The sequence below is a fragment of the Somniosus microcephalus genome, chromosome 1, assembly GCF_052327205.1.
Source record: "Somniosus microcephalus isolate GS21.2 chromosome 1, FLI_Smic_1.0, whole genome shotgun sequence".
In the NCBI taxonomy this organism is placed as follows: domain Eukaryota; kingdom Metazoa; phylum Chordata; class Chondrichthyes; order Squaliformes; family Somniosidae; genus Somniosus; species Somniosus microcephalus.
The window spans coordinates 15,472,576-15,491,419 of record NC_140987.1 but is presented as its reverse complement, the minus strand read 5'-3'; the positions used below and the strand labels follow the sequence as shown (position 1 = coordinate 15,491,419).

The window sequence follows — 18,844 nt, the reverse complement described above, 5'->3', positions numbered from 1 at the left end:
GTATCTGACCTGCTCTTGCATCCACAGTATTTATGTGGCTGGTCCAGTTAAGTTTCTGGTCAATGGTGACCCCCCCAGGATGTTGATGGTGGGGGATTCGGCAATGGTAATACCATTGAATGTCAATGGGTGGTGGTTAGACTCTCGCTTGTTGGAGATAGTCATTGCCTGGTACTTCTGTGGCGCGAATGTTAGCTGCCACTTATCAGCCCAAGCCTGAACTTCGTCAATGTCTTGCTGCATGTGGGCATGGACTGCTTCATTAGCTGAGTTGTGAATGGCGCTGAACACTGCAGTCATCAGCGAACATCCCCATTTCTGACCTTACGATGGAGGGAAGGTCATTGATGAAGCAGCTGAAGATGGTTGGGCCTAAGACGCTGCCCTGAGGAACTCTTGCAGCGATGTCCTGAGGCTGTGATGATTGACCATCAACCACCACAACCATTTTCCTTTGTGCTAGGTATGACTCCAGCCAGTGGAGAGTTTTCCCCCTGATTCCCATTGACTTCAGTTTTACTAGAGCTCCTTGAGGCCACACTCGGTCAAATGCTGCCTTGATGTCAAGGGCAGTCACTCTCACCTCACCTCTAGAATTCCAGAAACCAGCACTCAAAGGCCACAGAGAAATGAAATGATACAGTGGCGCAATAAGAGATGCTGGTCCAAGTTCAGGCTGAGGCACATTGTTGGGCAGAACTGAAGGAGCTTTACCTTGCTCTTAAAATGTGCTACAGTGTAGAGGGAGCTTTACTCTGTATCTAACCCGTGCTGTACCTGCCCTGGGAGTGTTTGATGGGACTGTGTAAAGGGAGCTTTACTCTGTATCTTACCCGTGCTGTACCTGCCCTGAGAGTGTTTGATGGGGCAGTGTAGAAGGAGCTTTACTCTGCATCTAACCAGTGCTGTACCTGCCCTGGGAGTGTTTGATGGGACAGTGCAGAGGGAGCTTTACTCTGTATCTAACCCGTGCTGTACCTGCCCTGGGAGTGTTTGATGGGACAGTGTAGAGGGAGCTTTACTCTGTATCTAACCTGTGCTGTACCTGCCCTGGGAGTGTTTGATGGGACAGTGTAGAGGGAGCTTTACTCTGTATCTAACCCATGCTGTACCTGCCCTGGGAGTGTTTGATGGGGCAGTGTAGAGGGAGCTTTACTCTGTATCTAATCCGTGCTGTACCTGCCCTGGGAGTGTTTGATGGGGCAGTGTAGAGGGAGCTTTACTCTGTATCTAATCCATGCTGTACCTGCCCTGGGAGTGTTTGATGCAGCCACTGAAATGGAAAGTGTTGTGTCAGAAGGTGCAGAGGCTGGTGGACATTCTGAGGACAATATTGTAGCCTACTGCATCATCTCTGATTCTCAATATATGCTATGGTTTATGCCCCTCTTATCTAGTAGGTATAGAAATATCTCTGATCCTGCTCAACATAAATGGACTTCCTGTTGCCTACTAAATTCAGTGATTTTGAGCAACAGTTGTCGCGGGTTTCACAGGAAGTGAAGAAACACTTTGAGCAACTTCTGTATTTCAGTGTCAAGAGACAAAAAGCAGCGAGGGAGAAGGACGGAACACTGAAGAGTTGCCGATGAATTCTCTCTACGTTTGGCTTTCTGCAGTCCTGCTGTCGGTCTCGGTGCAGGGTTTTAGTAGGTGCTTTCTAATAACAACTGTTCAAATTCATTTTGTTATCACCTAATTGTCCCCTTCTTGATTACCTCACCTTCTCTCCTACTTTTTGTTTCCAACCCTGGTGCTGTCCATCCTGATGTGCCTTGCCCTTCGCCTCGTGGTCTCTCAACCCAAGAAAACGTTTCGCTTGACAAGCAAACATCAAAGCTGGCTAACATTGCTTCACTAAAGCTACCAAAGCCGTACCAGCATAGCCCCCCAAGTAGGACGTAGCACACAGAAGCTAGTGGGAGTTTTCAGGGTGTGAGGGGAGAAGCAGACCGCTGCAGTCACTGCTAGGTTTTAGGGGGACACAGTGGCCGTCAAATAATGGTGAGGCGAATGGCGCTCAGCGTTATTTATGTGCAAATGCTACAGCAACTGAAGGCGAAGGGCAGATGTGCGGTTAAACGCGGAAATCCAAATGTTGCTGCTTCGTGAAAACGGCACCCTGCCGCCTCAGTCACCATTGCAAAGCGTTGAACGGCGTGAAGTCCAAAGATGTGCAGGTTAGGTTGATTTGGCTATGATAAATTGACCCTTAGTGTTAGGGGATTAAATACGTGGGGTTACGGGGATAGGGTGGGATATGTGTCGGTGCAGGCTCGATGGGCCGAAATGGCCTCTATCTGCACTGTAGATTCTGTGATTCTGTGATTTGCGCAGTAGCGTCGAACTAAACTCACCACAGAACGTTAAGTCTTGTCCATTTCAGTCTAAATACCCTTTTAGCAATGTGATAAGTGTTACTTCAGGTTTTAATTGTTGGTGATTTAAAAAATGTTTTAAAATGTTTTTGCTTTTCCTCTCCTTTTTTTCCCTTTCTCTTAATCCAAACTTTCTTTCCCTCTCTTGATTTGCCATTGAATTCACTCACACTGTCCTTCTCAGTCCTTCCGCTGTGAATTTTACAATCCTCCAATCTAATTGCGTGAGGGGATACACAGTTGCTTGCCTTGTTCGCTCAGCTCCCAGATGCCCGGTTTTTCGCGCTGCGCCGTGATCAGCTCGCACTTTCAGCAACATGGCCACAAAAAAATGTAAAAACCTAATCTTCAGACACTCCGGGTCTCCTGACACTGCGGAGAGAGTTCAGAAACTCTCACACACGTTACCAGCGCCAGAAAACGTCGGACCAAACCCACTCTTCAATCAAACCAAGCAGCATAATTATAAAAACTACAGACACCTGCAATCTAACCAAGGGAACAGATGATAGTTACAAACCCCCTGAACCCCTGGATTAGATTCCAGCCGGTAACTCACTCCCGGATATCTGTTATTTTATATAAACCTCCAAACCCCTGGATTAGATTCCAGCTGGTAACTCACTACCGGATATCTGTTATTTTATATAAACCTCCAAACCCCTGGATTAGATTCCAGCCTGTAACTCACTCCCGGATATCTGTTATTTTATATAAACCTCCAAACCCCTGGATTAGATTCCAGCTGGTAACTCACTACCGGATATCTGTTATTTTATATAAACCTCCAAACCCCTGGATTAGATTCCAGCCTGTAACTCACTCCCGGATATCTGTTATTTTATATAAACCTCCGAACCCCTGGATTAGATTCCAGCCTGTAACTCACTCCCGGATATCTGTTATTTTATATAAACCTCCAAACCCCTGGATTAGATTCCAGCCTGTAACTCACTCCCGGATATCTGTTATTTTATATAAACCTCCAAACCCCTGGATTAGATTCCAGCCGGTAACTCACTCCCGGATATTTGTTATTTTATATAAACCTCCAAACCCCTGGATTAGAGTCCAGCCGGTAACTCACTCCCGGATATTTGTTATTTTATATAAACCTCCAAACCCCTGGATTAGATTCCAGCCGGTAACTCACTCCCGGATATCTGTTATTTTATATAAACCTCCAAACCCCTGGATTAGATTCCAGCCTGTAACTCACTCCCGGATATCTGTTATTTTATATAAACCTCCAAACCCCTGGATTAGATTCCAGCTGGTAACTCACCCCCGGATATCTGTTATTTTATATAAACCTCCAAACCCCTGGATTAGATTCCAGCCTGTAACTCACTCCCGGATATCTGTTATTTTATATAAACCTCCGAACCCCTGGATTAGAGTCCAGCCTGTAACTCACTCCCGGATATCTGTTATTTTATATAAACCTCCGAACCCCTGGATTAGATTCCAGCCTGTAACTCACTCCCGGATATCTGTTATTTTATATAAACCTCCAAACCCCTGGATTAGATTCCAGCCGGTAACTCACTCCCGGATATCTGTTATTTTATATAAACCTCCAAACCCCTGGATTAGATTCCAGCCTGTAACTCACTCCCGGATATCTGTTATTTTATATAAACCTCCAAACCCCTGGATTAGATTCCAGCCGGTAACTCACTCCCGGATATCTGTTATTTTATATAAACCTCCAAACCCCTGGATTAGAGTCCAGCCTGTAACTCACTCCCGGATATCTGTTATTTTATATAAACCTCCAAACCCCTGGATTAGATTCCAGCCGGTAACTCACTCCCGGATATCTGTTATTTTATATAAACCTCCGAACCCCTGGATTAGATTCCAGCCGGTAACTCACTCCCGGATATCTGTTATTTTATATAAACCTCCGAACCCCTGGATTAGAGTCCAGCCTGTAACTCACTCCCGGATATCTGTTATTTTATATAAACCTCCAAACCCCTGGATTAGATTCCAGCCGGTAACTCACTCCCGGATATCTGTTATTTTATATAAACCTCCAAACCCCTGGATTAGATTCCAGCCGGTAACTCACTCCCGGATATCTGTTATTTTATATAAACCTCCAAACTCCTGGATTAGATTCCAGCCTGTAACTTTTTTTAAATTAGTTTATGGGATGTGGGCGTCGCTGGCAAGGCCAGCATTTATTGCCCATCCCTAATTGCCCTCGAGAAGGTGGTGGTGAGCCACCTTCTTGAACCGCTGCAGTCCGTGTGGTGAAGGTGCTCCCACAGTGCTGTTAGGGAGGGAGTTCCAGGATTTTAACCCAGCGACGATGAAGGATCGGCGATATACTTCTAAGTCAGGATGGTGTGTGACTTGGAGGGGCACTTGGAGGTGGTGGTGTTCCCATGCGCCTGCTGCCCTTGTCCTTCTAGGTGGAAGAGGTCGCGGGTTTGGGAAGCCTTGGCGAGTTGCTGCAGTGCATCTTGTAGATGGTACACACTGCAGCCATGGTACGCCGGTGGTGGAGGGAGTGGATGTTTAAGGTGGTGGATGGGGTGCCAATCAAGCGGGCTGCTTTGTCCTGGATGGTGTCGAGCTTCTCGAGTGTTGTTGGAGCTGCACTCATCCAGGCAAGTGGAGAGTATTCCATCACACTCCTGACTTGTGCCTGTAGATGGTGGAAAGGCTTTGGGGAGTCAGGAGGTGGGACACTCGCCGCAGAATACCTAGCCTCTGACCTGCTCTTGTTGCCACAGTATTTATGTGGCTGGTTCAGTCCCGGGTATCTGCTTTTCTATATATAAACCCCCTGAACCCCTCGATCAGATTCCAGCCTGTAACTCACTCCCGGGTATCCATTATTATTCTATATATAAACCCCCTGAACCCCTCAATCAGATTCCAGCCTGTAACTCATTCCCGGGTATCTATTATTATTCTATATATAAACCCCCTGGACCCCTCGATCAGATTCCAGCCTGTAACTCATTCCCGGGTATCTATTATTATTCTATATATAAACCCCCTGAACCCCTCAATCAGATTCCAGCCTGTAACTCATTCCCGGGTATCTATTATTATTCTATATATAAACCCCCTGAACCCCTCGATCAGATTCCAGCCTGTAACTCACTCCCGGGTATCTATTATTCTATATATAAACCCCCTGAACCCCTCGATCAGATTCCAGCCTGTAACTCACTCCCGGGTATCTATTATTATTCTATATATAAACCCCCTGAACCCCTCGATTAGATTCCAGCCTGTAACTCACTCCCGGGTATCTATTATTCTATATATAAACCCCTCGATCAGAGTCCAGCCTGTAACTCACTCCCGGGTATCCATTATTCTATATATATACCACCCAAACCCCTCGATTAGATTCCAGCCTGTAACATAAGAAGTAAAAGCAGGAGTAGGCCATACGGCCCCTCGAGCCTGCTGAGCATGAAGGACAACCACACTTACCTGTGCCTGGTGGAGTACGAGAAATGGCACGATGATCAACATCTGTTCCAGAATGAGACATGGCTGCAGGTGGTACATGGTAAGAAGCCATTCCCACATTCTCCAGAGTACCGAGGTTGTACAGTGAGCGTGTAACAGTTTCTGTGAACTTTTTGTTTATTGTATTTCATGTAATTTGCACGTGCTGATTCTGTTGGGTGCATTCTGACGTTCAGTACTGAAAGCCAACAAACCGAGTGTTGTGTGTGTGTGTGTGTCATTATACCTTCACCAAGGGAACGCAGCAGGGTTTGTGAACAGACGTCACTGGACCAGAAACTTCATAAGAACATAAGAATTAGGAGCAGGAGTCGGCCATTCGGCCCCTCGAGCCTGCTTCGCCATTCAGTAAGATCATGGCTGATCATCGACCTCAACTCCACCTTCCCGCACTATCCCCATATCCCTTGATTCCCCTAGAGTCCAGAAATCTATCGATCTCAGCCTTGAATATACTCAAAGACTCAGCATTCACAGCCCTCTGGGGCAGAGAATTCCAAAGATCCACCACCCTCTGAGTGAAGAAATTCCTCCTCATCTCGGTCTTAAATGGCCGACCCCTTATCCTGAGACTATGCCCCCTAGTTCTAGACACTCCAGCCAGGGGGAACAGCCTCTCAGCATTTACCCTGTCAATCCCCCTCAGAATCTTGTATGTTTCAGTGAGATCACCTCTCATTCTTCTAAACTCCAGAGAGTATCGGCCCAATCTACACAATCTCTCCTCATAGGACAGCCCTCTCATCCCAGGAATCAATCTAGTGAACCTTCGTTACACCGCCTCCAAGGCAAGTAGATCCTTCCTTAGATAAGGAGACCAAAACTGTGCACAGTACTCCAGGTGTGGTCTCACCAAGGCCCTGGACAATTGTAGCAAGACGTCCTTACTCTTATACTACAACCCTCTTGCAATAAAGGCCAACATGCCATTTGCCTTCCTTATTGCTTGCTGTACCTGCATGCTAGCTTTCTGTGTTTCTTGCATGAGGACACCCAAATCTCTCTGAACAGCAACATTTGAAAGTTCCTCACCATTTAAAAAATATTCTGATTTTTCTATTCTTCCTACCAAAGTGAATAACCTCACATTTCCCTACATTATACTCCATCTGCCACCTTACTGCCCACTCACTTAGTCTACCTATATCCCTTTGCAGACGCTTTGTATTCTCCTCACAGCTTACTGTCCCATCTAGCTTTGTATCATCAGCAAACTTGGATACATTACACTCGGTCCCTTCATCTAGGTCATTAATATAGATTGTAAATAGCCGAGGCCCCAACACTGATCCTTGCGGCATCCCACTAGTTACAGCCTGCCAACCTGAAAAAGATCCGTTTATCCCTACTCTCTGTTTTCTGTCCGTTAATCAATCCTCTATCCATGCTACTATATTATCCCCAACCCCATGAGCCCTAATCTTGTGTAATAACCTTTTATGTGGCACCTTATTGAATGCCTTTCAGAACTCCAAATATACTACATCCACTGGTTCCCCTTTATCTACCCTGCTGGTTACATCCTCAAAAAACTCTAATAAATTTGTCAAATACGATTTCCCTTTCATAAAACCATGTTGACTCTGCCTAATCATGTTATGATTTTCTAAGTGACTTGATACCACTTCCTTAACAATGGATTCTAGCATTTTCTTGATGACTGATGTCAGGCTAACTGGCCTGTAGATCCCTGTTTTTTCTCTCCCTCCTTTCTCACTCCCAGGTATCCATTATTCTATATATAACTGTGGTGATTATTCTTTATGTTTAGTAAGAAGTATTGTGATTGGTTGTTTGTTTCCTGCCTTGGGATATATGCTGTAATCTCATTGGTAGTTGATGTCATGTGATTTGTGGTGGCCATCTTAAATTCAGTTATTTCCAGCCTTTAGTTGGGACTGGGTGTTGAAGATGTGCTACAGGATTTTTAAGTTAATAAAGCCTAGATTAGAAAGGCAAATCTATTCTTTATTTCAATTTATTAACTTTATGTCAGAATGGAGCGATATCTTCAACCAGAACGATTCAATGCTGACCCTAATTCTGCAGGAGTGGATGATAAATGGAAACATTGGCATTGTACATTTAAAAACTTTTTGGGCGTGTTGGATCAAGAGTCTCTAAATAAGCTGAATATGCTGATCAACTACATTGCTCCGGATGTGTATAAGTATATTTTGGACTGTAAAACTTACGAAGTGGCTATTTCTACATTGGAAAAGATTTTTGTTAAACCAAAGAATGAGGTATTTGCACGTCACCTTCTATCTGCCCGTAGGCAGCAGGTGGGAGAATCTTTGGATACTTATTTACAAGCACTTCGGTGCCTTAGTGTTAACTGTAATTATAAGGCCGTGACGGCTGAAGAATATAAGGAAGAATCGGTACGGGATGCTTTTATTAATGGATTACTGTCCAGATCAATTCATCAGCGGTTGTTAGAAAATAAGACTTTGGATCTTAAGAGTGCTTTTGAGCGAGCTTCTACATTGGATGTGGCTCAGAGAAGTTTGGATTCTTATGCTCTTTTTAATCGGCCTGTGACTGTGGTTTCGGCAGTTCCGGATGAAAAGGAATTATGTGGACTTAATAGGAGTGGTTTACTAGATTCTGAAACAGTTTCTACTTCAGCGGCTGTTGCCTCTAGGATTCAGAAGTGTTATTTTTGTGGGAACGTCCGGCACCCTCGTCTGAAGTGTCCTGCTCGGGAGGCTGTGTGTAGTAAATGCGGCAAGAGAGGTCATTACGCTCGTGTGTGTAAATCATCAGGTTCAATTACCTCCTCTGTGACTATTCAGCCTTTAGATAGGGCGTTTATTGCATCAATTTCTGCTGCATTTGCTCATGGCCTAAACAAAGCTATAGTTACGGCCCAAGTTAATGGGTTGGAAGTGAAGGCCCTTATAGATACGGGCAGTACCGAGAGTTTTATAAGTCTTCAGTTTGCAAAGGAGAAGCATTTGAAAATTTCGCCTGTTTCCTATCAGGTGTGTATGGCTCAGACGACTCTCACCTCACAAGTAGCTGGTTGTTGCCTTGTGAAATTGATTCTTCTAGGTAATACGTATACTGATATATGCCTATCTGTGTTGCCTAATCTCTGTGCGGATATTTTGATTGGTCATGATGTGCTTCAGTTACACGAGTCTCTCAGTCTTTCATTTGGCGGGACTAAGCCACCTTTATCTATTTGTGGATTAACCTCTTTATCCATTTCTCCATTATCACTTTTTTCCAATTTGATGCCGGATTGTAAGCCAATTGCTACCAAGTCAAGAAGGTATAGCAGTCAGGATAGAGAATTTATTAATTCTGAAGTTCAACGTCTCTTATTGGAAGGAATCATTGAACCTAGTTGTTCGCCTTGGCGGGCACAGGTAGTTGTCACGACTAACGAGAGACATAAGAAACGAATGGTGATAGATTATTCCCAAACTATTAATAGGTATACTCAATTAGATGCGTACCCTTTGCCTAAGATTGATGAGCTTATCAATAAAGTATCTCAGTATAAGGTTTTTAGCACTATTGACCTAAAGAGTGCTTATCATCAGATTCCTATTGTTAAGAAGGATCAACCATATACGGCCTTTGAGGCTGGTGGAAAGCTGTATCAGTTTTGCCGAATACCATTTGGTGTTACTAATGGTGTTGCTTGTTTTCAACGGGCAATGGATGCTTTTATAAGTGATAACTCTCTCTCTGACACCTTTTCATACTTAGATGACATCACGGTGTGTGGCAAATCAAGGGTGGAGCATGATTCTAATTTAGAAAGATTCCTTCAAGCTGCGGAAAAAGTTGGTTTAACTTTCAATAAAGAGAAGTGTACCTTTTCGACCACTGAGGTAAATCTACTGGGGTACATTATCTCGGGAAACAAGATTAACCCAGACCCAGAACGTCTGCGACCATTGATTGATTTACCTTGTCCTACTAATTCTAAGGCTTTGCAAAGAGTTGTTGGACTGTTTTCTTACTATTCTAATTGGATTGCAAATTTTTCACAGAAGATCCGGCCTCTTATTCGGGTTACGACATATCCTCTATCATGGGAGGCCAGGACGTGTTTTGATAATTTTAAAAAGGATATCCTTGGAGCAGTTGTGCATTCTATTGATGAGCAGGTTCCTTTTGTGATTGAGACGGACGCTTCTGATTTTGCAATTGGGGCTACTCTGAACCAAAATGGAAGACCTGTGGCCTTTTTCTCACGTACCTTGAACAATAGTGAAAAAAGGCATTCTTCAATAGAGAAAGAGGCGTATGCAATAGTAGAAGCACTGCATAAATGGAGACATTATTTATCGGGGCGACATTTTACGTTGGTAACTGATCAAAAGTCTGTGTCCTTTATGTTTGATGTCAAACATTTTGGAAAGATTAAGAATGATAAAATAATGAGGTGGAGGATTGAGTTGGCATGTTACCATTTTGATATAGTTTATCGTCCGGGGAAGGATAATGTTGCTGCTGATGCGCTGTCGAGGGCTTATTGTTCTGTGATTCACGGAGATACGCTTATTAATCTTCACAATGCCTTATGCCATCCTGGGGTTACGAGGATGATACACTTCGTACGCAGTAAGAATTTGCCCTTTTGAGTTGAAGACGTCAAGCGGATGACTTCATCATGTTCTATCTGTGCTCGGTGTAAACCGAATTTCTTTAAGCCTCAACGAGCTCATCTTATAAAGGCTACTTCTCCTTTTGAACGTTTGAGCGTCGATTTCAAGGGGCCTCTTCCTTCAACTACTCAAAACCGATATATATTTACTGTTGTGGATGAGTTTTCAAGGTTCCCTTTTGCTTTTCCTTGTGCAGATGTATCAGCTGCTACAGTTATCAAATGTCTGACTCAACTTTTTGTCATCTTTGGGATGCCTGCGTATATCCATTCGGATCAGGGAAGTTCTTTTATGTCTTCCCAGTTGAAGGAATACCTTCAGAGTCGGGGAATTTCTACTAGCAGAACTACCCCGTATAATCTCCAGGGTAATGGACAGTGCGAACGATACAATGGGGTGATCTGGAAGGCAGTTATGTTGGCGTTGACATCCCGGAACCTTAAGAATACACAGTGGGAAATGGTACTGCCTGATGCCCTGCATTCCATTAGATCATTGCTTTCAACGGCTACTAATGTGACCCCCCATGAAAGGCTCTTTAACTATCCGCGGAGATCTACTATGGGATATTCGGTACCTTCATGGCTTACTATGCAGGGACCTGTGCTGCTTCAACGCCATGTTAGATTGTCAAAATATGATCCTTTAGTGGAGGAGGTGGAGCTGTTGGAGGCAAATTCCCAATATGCTCATATTCGATTCCAAGATGGGAAAGAAAGCACCGTTTCAATTAAAGACTTGGCTCCTAGTGGTGGCCAGCCCTTTTCTGAGGATATTAACAATAGTCATGATTCAGATAATGTGGATGCTGTTACAGATACTACGAATATTTCCAATCCGACTGCAGATAATTATACTTCTATTAGTCAGCCCTCGATGGATGTTCATGACCGTCCCAGTTTACCTCCTGATGGGATTTCTAATCCGGAAACCGTTGAAAATCAGGATATGGATAGCCTTCCTGCAGAAGATACTTCTGTGTCTCCTGGTGTGGGAGGGCAAGGAATTTCACCAAGGTTGAGAAGGTCGACACGAACAAGATATCCGGTCGACCGATTGAAAATTGACTTTTAAATTGATAGTAATGTTTTAAAATTGTTGAAATATTATATTATATTGTTTTAGTTGAGAGATACTTAATACTTATGTGCAATGTTACTATTTGTTGTTGCTCACTTAGTATTGTGTCATGTTGAATAGTTTTATTTTGTCTGTGCATAGTTTTAGTTGTAAATAATTAATTATAAATTGTAAAGGTTATTTAGGTTGGAGTATATTTTAAAAGGAGGGGTGAATGTGGTGATTATTCTTTATGTTTAGTAAGAAGTATTGTGATTGGTTGTTTGTTTCCTGCCTTGGGATATATGCTGTAATCTCATTGGTAGTTGATGTCATGTGATTTGTGGTGGCCATCTTAAATTCAGTTATTTCCAGCCTTTAGTTGGGACTGGGTGTTGAAGATGTGCTACAGGATTTTTAAGTTAATAAAGCTTAGATTAGAAAGGCAAATCTATTCTTTATTTCAATAACCCCCCCACCCCGAACCCCTCGATTAAATTACAGCCTGTAACTCACTCCCGGGTATCAGTTATTCTATTTATAAACCACCCGAATCCCTTGATTAGATTCCAGTCTCTAACTCACTCCCGGGTGTCCATTATTCAGTATAAAAACCACCTAAACCCCTCAATTAGATTCCAGCCTCTATCTCACTCCTGGGTATTCATTATTCTATGTATAAACCCCTGAAACCCTCGAATAGTATCCAGCCTGTAACTCACTCCCGGGGTATCTGTTATTCTATATATAAACGCCCCAAACCCCTCGATTTGATTCCAGCCTGAAACTCATTCCCGGGTGTCCATTATTCTATATGTAAACCCCCTAAACCCCTCGATTAGATTCCAGTCTGTAACTCACTCCCGGGTAGCCATTATTCCATATATAAACCCCCTGAACCCCTCGATTGGATTCCAGCCTGTCTTCTTAGGCAGTCCCTTGGTACTGAGGATGACTTGCTTCCACACTAAAAATGAGTTCTCAGGTGACTGATGAGTCCAATGCGGGACCTACAGTCTCTGTCACAGGTGGGGCAGACGATGGTTGAAGGGACGGGTGGGTGGGGTGCTTGGGTTGACGTGCGCTCCTTCTGCTGTTTGCGCTTGGCTTCCGCTTGCTCCTGGTGAAGAGACTCGAGGTGTTCGGCACCTTCCCGGATGCTTCTCCTCCACTTTGTGCGGTCTTGGGCCAGGGATTCCCAGGTGTCGGTGGGGATGTTGCACTTTTTCAAGGAGGCTTTGAGGGTGTCCTTGAAGTGTTTCCTCTGCCCACCTGAGACTCTCTTGCCGTGTCAGAGCTCCGAGTAGAGCACTTGTTTTGGGAGTCTCGTATTGGGCATGCGGACAATGTGACACGTCCATCGGAGCTGATCAAGCATGGTCAAAGCTTCGATGCTGGGGATATTGGCCTGAGCGAGAACAATGACGTTGGTGCGCCTATCCTGCCAATGGATTTACAGGATCTTGTGGAGGCAGCGTTGGTGGTACCTCTCCAGTGCTTTGAGGTGCCTGCTGTACATGGTCCATGTCTCTGAGGCATACAGGAGGGCGGGTATCGCTACTGCTCTGTAGACCATGAGCTTGGTGCTGGGTCTGAGGTCCTGGTCTTCAAACACTCTCTTCCTCAGGCGACCGAAGGCTGCACTGGCACACTAAAGGCGGTGTTGGACTTCATCATCGACGTCTGCCCTTGTTGACAGTAGGCTCCCGAGGTATGGAAAGTGGTCCACGTTGTCCAAGGCCTCATCGTGGATTTTGATCATCGGGGGGCATTACTGTGGTGGGGCAGGTTGGTAGAGGACCTTTGGCTTACGGATGTTTAGTGTAAGGCCCATGCTCTCGTACGCTTCAGTGAAGGTGTTGACAATGGTTTGGAGTTCGACCTCAGAGTGTGCGCAGAAGCAAGCGTCGTCTGCGTACTGTAATTCGACGACAGAGGATGGGACGACCTTGGATCTGGACTGGGGTCGACGGAGGTTGAACAGTTTCCCGGTTGTTCTGTAAATTAGCTCCACTCCAGCGGGGTTTATATATAGAATAATGGATATCCGGGATTCCAGCCTGTAACTCGCTCCCGGCTATCCATTATTCTATATAACTCCCCCGAACCCCTCGATTAGATTCCAGCCTGTAACTCACTCCCGGGGTATCCGTTATTCTATATATAAACTCCCCGAACCCCTTGATTAGATTCCAGCCTGTAACTTTCTCCTGGGTATCCATTATTCTATATATAAACCCCCCTGAACCCGATTAGATTCCAGTCTGTAACTCACGGGTTTCCATTATTATTCTATATATAAACCCCCTGACCCCTGGATTAGATTCCAGCCTGCAACTCACTCCCGGGTATCCATTATTCTAGATATAAACCCCCCGAACCCCTGGATTAGATTCCAGCCTGTAACTCACTCCACACTGTCCGATGTCGATGTGTAAACCATCTCAATCTGGCCGTGTGATGTTATATCTGTTGTCACTATATCACAGACTCTGTATATTGTCTGGCAGTGTGTTTTTGAAACACTGATATCTGCCCCCGTGCTGTTCTAATGTTGTCTCTCTCGCCCCACAGAGTTTTATGCTAATGGTTGGACAGTGAGCGGCGCGGATGCAGTGACTGCTGAGGAAGGGGGGTCCGCTGTCTTGCCGTGCAGTTTCACCCACCCATACCCTGATCGCACGGTCACCGGCACTGTGATATGGTACAAAGGTGACTCAGGGTCTCACAGGGTTATTTTTAACTGTACATATTCTGTTCTGGGCCATTCACGGGCCGAGCTGTGTGAGAGTGTGAGGCAGCAGGACCGCGGGAATCGATTCAGGTTCGTGGGGAACCTCAGCAACATCGATGTCTCGATAATGATGGAGCGGCTGAGCCAGGCGGACAGCGGTGAATATCGGTGTCGTGTGGAGCTCAATATTGGCAGTTTTCAAACACCACGGATAACGAGTCTGAGTCTGAGTGTGAGAGGTGAGGAACAATGTTCAGGGGCTGTAGCTGCTCCGATAGCTCAATGAGTAAAGGCTCCACCTGGTCCGGTGTGTCTCGGGGTTGATCCCTGCCCCGGGCGCTCTTAGTTGATCTGAAGCAGGAGGCAGTAAAAAGTAAAGAGAGTAGAGACTGGCATTTATAAAGCGCTCCATCACGTGTCTCCGAAACATCCCACAGTGTTTCACGTACACTCACTGATTTGACGTGTTACAAGCTCGCGTCAGTGATTCTGGGCTAAAGAGCACAAAAACATCACGGGGGATTCCAGCTCCAAGATTTCTACCAAGGGACCCCTGCTTTATAGGCATTGGCTGAGGACATGGTGGAGCTACTCCCTCCCCAGCCCCCATTGGCTGAGGACCTGGTGGAGCTACTCCCTCCCCAACCCCCATTGGCTGAGGACCTGGTGGAGCTACTCCCTCCCCAGCCCCCATTGGCTGAGGACATGGTGGAGCTACTCCCTCCCCAGCCCCCATTGGCTGAGGACCTGGTGGAGCTACTCCCTCCCCAGCCCCCATTGGCTGAGGACCTGGTGGAGCTACTCCCTCCCCAGCCCCCATTGGCTGAGGACCTGGTGGAGCTACTCCCTCCCCAGCCCCCATTGGCTGAGGACCTGGTGGAGCTACACCCTCCCCAGCCCCCATTGGCTGAGGACATGGTGGAGCTACTCCCTCCCCAGCCCCCATTGGCTGAGGACATGGTGGAGCTACTCCCTCCCCTGCCCCCATTGGCTGAGGACCTGGTGGAGCTACTCCCTCCCCAGCCCCCATTGGCTGAGGACATGGTGGAGCTACTCCCTCCCCAGCCCCCATTGGCTGAGGACATGGTGGAGCTACTCCCTCCCCAGCCCCCATTGGCTGAGGACATGGTGGAGCTACTCCCTCCCCAGCCCCCATTGGCTGAGGACATGGTGGAGCTACTCCCTCCTCAGCCCCCATTGGCTGAGGACATGGTGGAGCTCCTCCCTCCCCAGCCCCCATTGGCTGAGGACCTGGTGGGTGTAAGATCTTATTGATCTCTGAGTTCTTGGACAAGACACCAATAGGCAGCAGCCAGTATGTTTGAGCAATAGATCAAGATTTATTAAGCATACAGCGTAACATACTTAATATTAGGCGATAGTTTAATGAGTAGCTCACAGTAGCTCGGGGAGGTTTGCTAGCACTGTTGGGGGGGGGGGTTTAAACTAACTTGGCAGGGGGATGGGATACAGAGGGGAGCTGAAATAGGGGGTGATGTGCTGCCAATTATAGAGGAAAAAACAAGTCAGCTTGGTAGACAGGGCAAACATATAAGGGCAAGGCTGGATGGCATCTATTTTAATGCAAGGAGTCTTGCAAGTAAGGTGGATGAACTGAAGGTGTTGATAAACACATGGGAGTATGATATTGTTGCTATCACGGAGACATGGTTGAGGGAGGGGCAAGACTGGCAGCTCAATATTCCGGGGTACAGAATCTTCAGGCGAGACAGAGGGGGAGGTATAAGAGGAGGGGGTGTCGCAATATTAATTAAGGAGTCAATTACTGCAGTAAGGAGGGATGATATATTAGCAGGTTCCTCTAATGAGGCCATATGGGTGGAGCTTAAAAACAAAAAGGGGGCAAGCACTTTGCTGGGAGTGTACTATAGGCCTCCAAACAGTCAGGGGGAGATAGAGGAACAGATATGTAGGCAAATCTCAGAGGAATGTGCAAATAATAGGGTAATAATAATGGGGGATTTCAACTTCCCCAATATTAACTGGGATAGTCAGAGTGTGAAAGGCTCAGAGGGTGTAGAATTCTTAAAGTGCACCCAGGAGAGCTTTTTGAGCCAGCATGTAGAAAGTCCTACAAGAGAGGGGGTGGTACTGGACCTAATTCTAGGGAATGTGGCCGGCCAAGTGGAAAAAGTGCTAGTAGGTGAGCACTTTGGTGACAGTGACCATAATATGGTAAGATTTAAGGTGGTCATAGAGTCATAGAGTCATAGAGTTTTACAGCACAGAAAGAGGCCCTTCGGCCCATCGTGTCTGCGCCGCCCATCCATCCCTGTCCAGTCTAATCCCATTTTCCAGCATTTGGTCCATAGCCTTGTATGCAATGGCATTTCAAGTGCTCATCCAAATGCTTCTTGAATGTTGTGAGGGTTCCTGCCTCCACCACCCTTTCAGGCATTGAGTTCCACATTCCAACCACCCTCTGGGTGAAAAAGTTCCTCCTCAAATCCCCTCTAAATCTCCTGCCCCTTACCCTGAATCTATGCCCCCTTGTTATTGACCCCCCCACTAAGGGGAAAAGTTCCTCTTTATCTACCCTATCTATGCCCCTCATTATTTTGTACACCTCAATCAGGTCCCCCCTCCGCCTTCTCTGCTCCAAGGAAAACAACTCCAGCCTGTCCAGCCTCTCTTCATAGCTGTGTCGCTCCATCCCAGGTAACATCCTGGTGAATCTTCTCTGCACCCTCTCCAAAGCAATCACATCCTTCCTATAGTGAGGCGACCAGAACTGCACACAGTACTCCAGCTGTGGCCTCACCAGCGTTTTGTACAGCTCCATCATAACCTCCCTGCTCTTATATTCTATGCCTCGGCTAATGAAGGCAAGTATCCCATATGCCTTTTTAACCACCTTATCTACCTGCTCCGCTGCCTTCAGGGATCTATGTACATGTACACCAAGGTCCCTCTGACCCTCTGTACTTCCTAGGGTCCTACCACTCATTGTGTATTCCCTTGCCTTATTTGTCCGTCCAAAATGCATCACCTCGCACTTTTCAGGGTTAAATTCCATTTGCCACTTTTCCGCCCATCTGACCAACCCGTTTATATCGTCCTGTAGCCGGAGGCTTTCCTCCTCGCAATTTACCACCCCACCAATTTTCGTGTCATCTGCGAACTTACTGATCATACCTTTTACATTCTCATCCAAATCATTTATGTAGATCACAAACAATAAGGGACCCAGCACCGATCCCTGAGGTACCCCACTGGACACAGGCTTCCAGTCACAAAAGCAACCTTCGACCATCACCCTCTGCCTCCTGCCACTCAGCCAGTTTAGGATCCAACGCGCCAAGGCACCCTGGATCCCATGGGCTCTTACCTTCTTGACCAGTCTCCTATGCGGGACTTTGTCAAAAGCTTTACTGAAGTCCATGTAAACCACATCCACAGCATTTCCCTCATCCACCCCACTAGTCACCCCTCGAAAAATTCGATCAGATTTGTTAGACATGATTTACCCTTGACAAAGCCATGCTGACTATCCCCGATTAATCCTTGCCTCTCCAAGTGGAGATTAATTTTGTCCCTCAGAATTTTTTCCAATAATTTCCCCACCACAGATGTTAGACTCACTGGCCTGTAATTCCCTGGTTTATCCCTGCTACCCTTCTTGAATAATGGTACGACGTTAGCTGTTCTCCAGTCCTCTGGTACATCCCCTGTGGCCAGAGAGGTTCTGAAAATTAGTGTCAGAGCCCCTGCAATCTCCTCCCTTGCCTCCCACAGCAGCCTGGGATACATCTCGTCCGGGCCTGGGGATTTATCCACTTTTTGGCCCGCTAAAACCGCTAGCACCTCCTCCCTCTCGATGCTAATATGTTCAAGTATGTCACAGTCCCCTTGCCCGATTTCTATGTCTGCATCGTCTTTCTCCATAGTGAACACAGATGCAAAAAATTCATTTAAAACCCCGCCTACATCCTCTGGCTCTACACACAGATTGCCACTTTGGCCCCTAATGGGCCCTACCCTTTCCCTGGTTATCCTCTTGCCCTTAATATACTTATAAAACATCTTAGGATTTTCCTTTATTTTGCTCGCCAGTGTTATTTCATGGCCCCTCCTCGCCCTCCTAATTTCTTTTTTAAGTATGCCCCTGCACTTTTTATACTCCTCTAGGGCTTCTTCTGTCTTTAGTCTTTTGTAACTGCCAAAAGCCCCCCTTTTATTTCTAATGCATTTTTGTATATCCCTTGTCATCCAAGGTTCCCTTTGCTTGTTGGTCCCACCCTTGACCTTTACAGGAACATGTTGGCGTTGTACTCTCTCTATTTCCCTTCTGAAAGTCTCCCACTGTTTTGATGTGGATTTTCCTGTAAGCAGCTGCTCCCAGTCCACTTTGGCCAGATCCTGCCTTATCATATTAAAATCGGCCTTCCCCCAATTTAGAACCCTTATTTCCGGGCCGTCTTTGTCTTTTTCCATGACCACCTTAAATCTCACCGAATTATGGTCACTGTCGCCAAAATGCTCTCCTACTGACACTTCCACCACTTGCCCGGCTACATTCCCCA

General features: G+C 46.0%; 1 protein-coding gene across 1 annotated transcript in view; it reads left to right on the top strand.

Moving 5' to 3' along the window:
- The first annotated feature begins 1,386 nt into the window (after positions 1-1,386).
- Positions 1,387-18,844, top strand: part of LOC147123942 (sialic acid-binding Ig-like lectin 12) — a 172,453-nt gene continuing 154,995 nt past the window's right edge. The window contains exons 1-2 of the mRNA XM_085968745.1: positions 1,387-1,649; positions 14,141-14,539. Of these exons, the coding sequence (XP_085824871.1) occupies positions 1,589-1,649; positions 14,141-14,539 (460 nt within the window). The 5' untranslated portion in view covers positions 1,387-1,588. The remainder of the gene's footprint in view (positions 1,650-14,140; positions 14,540-18,844) is intronic.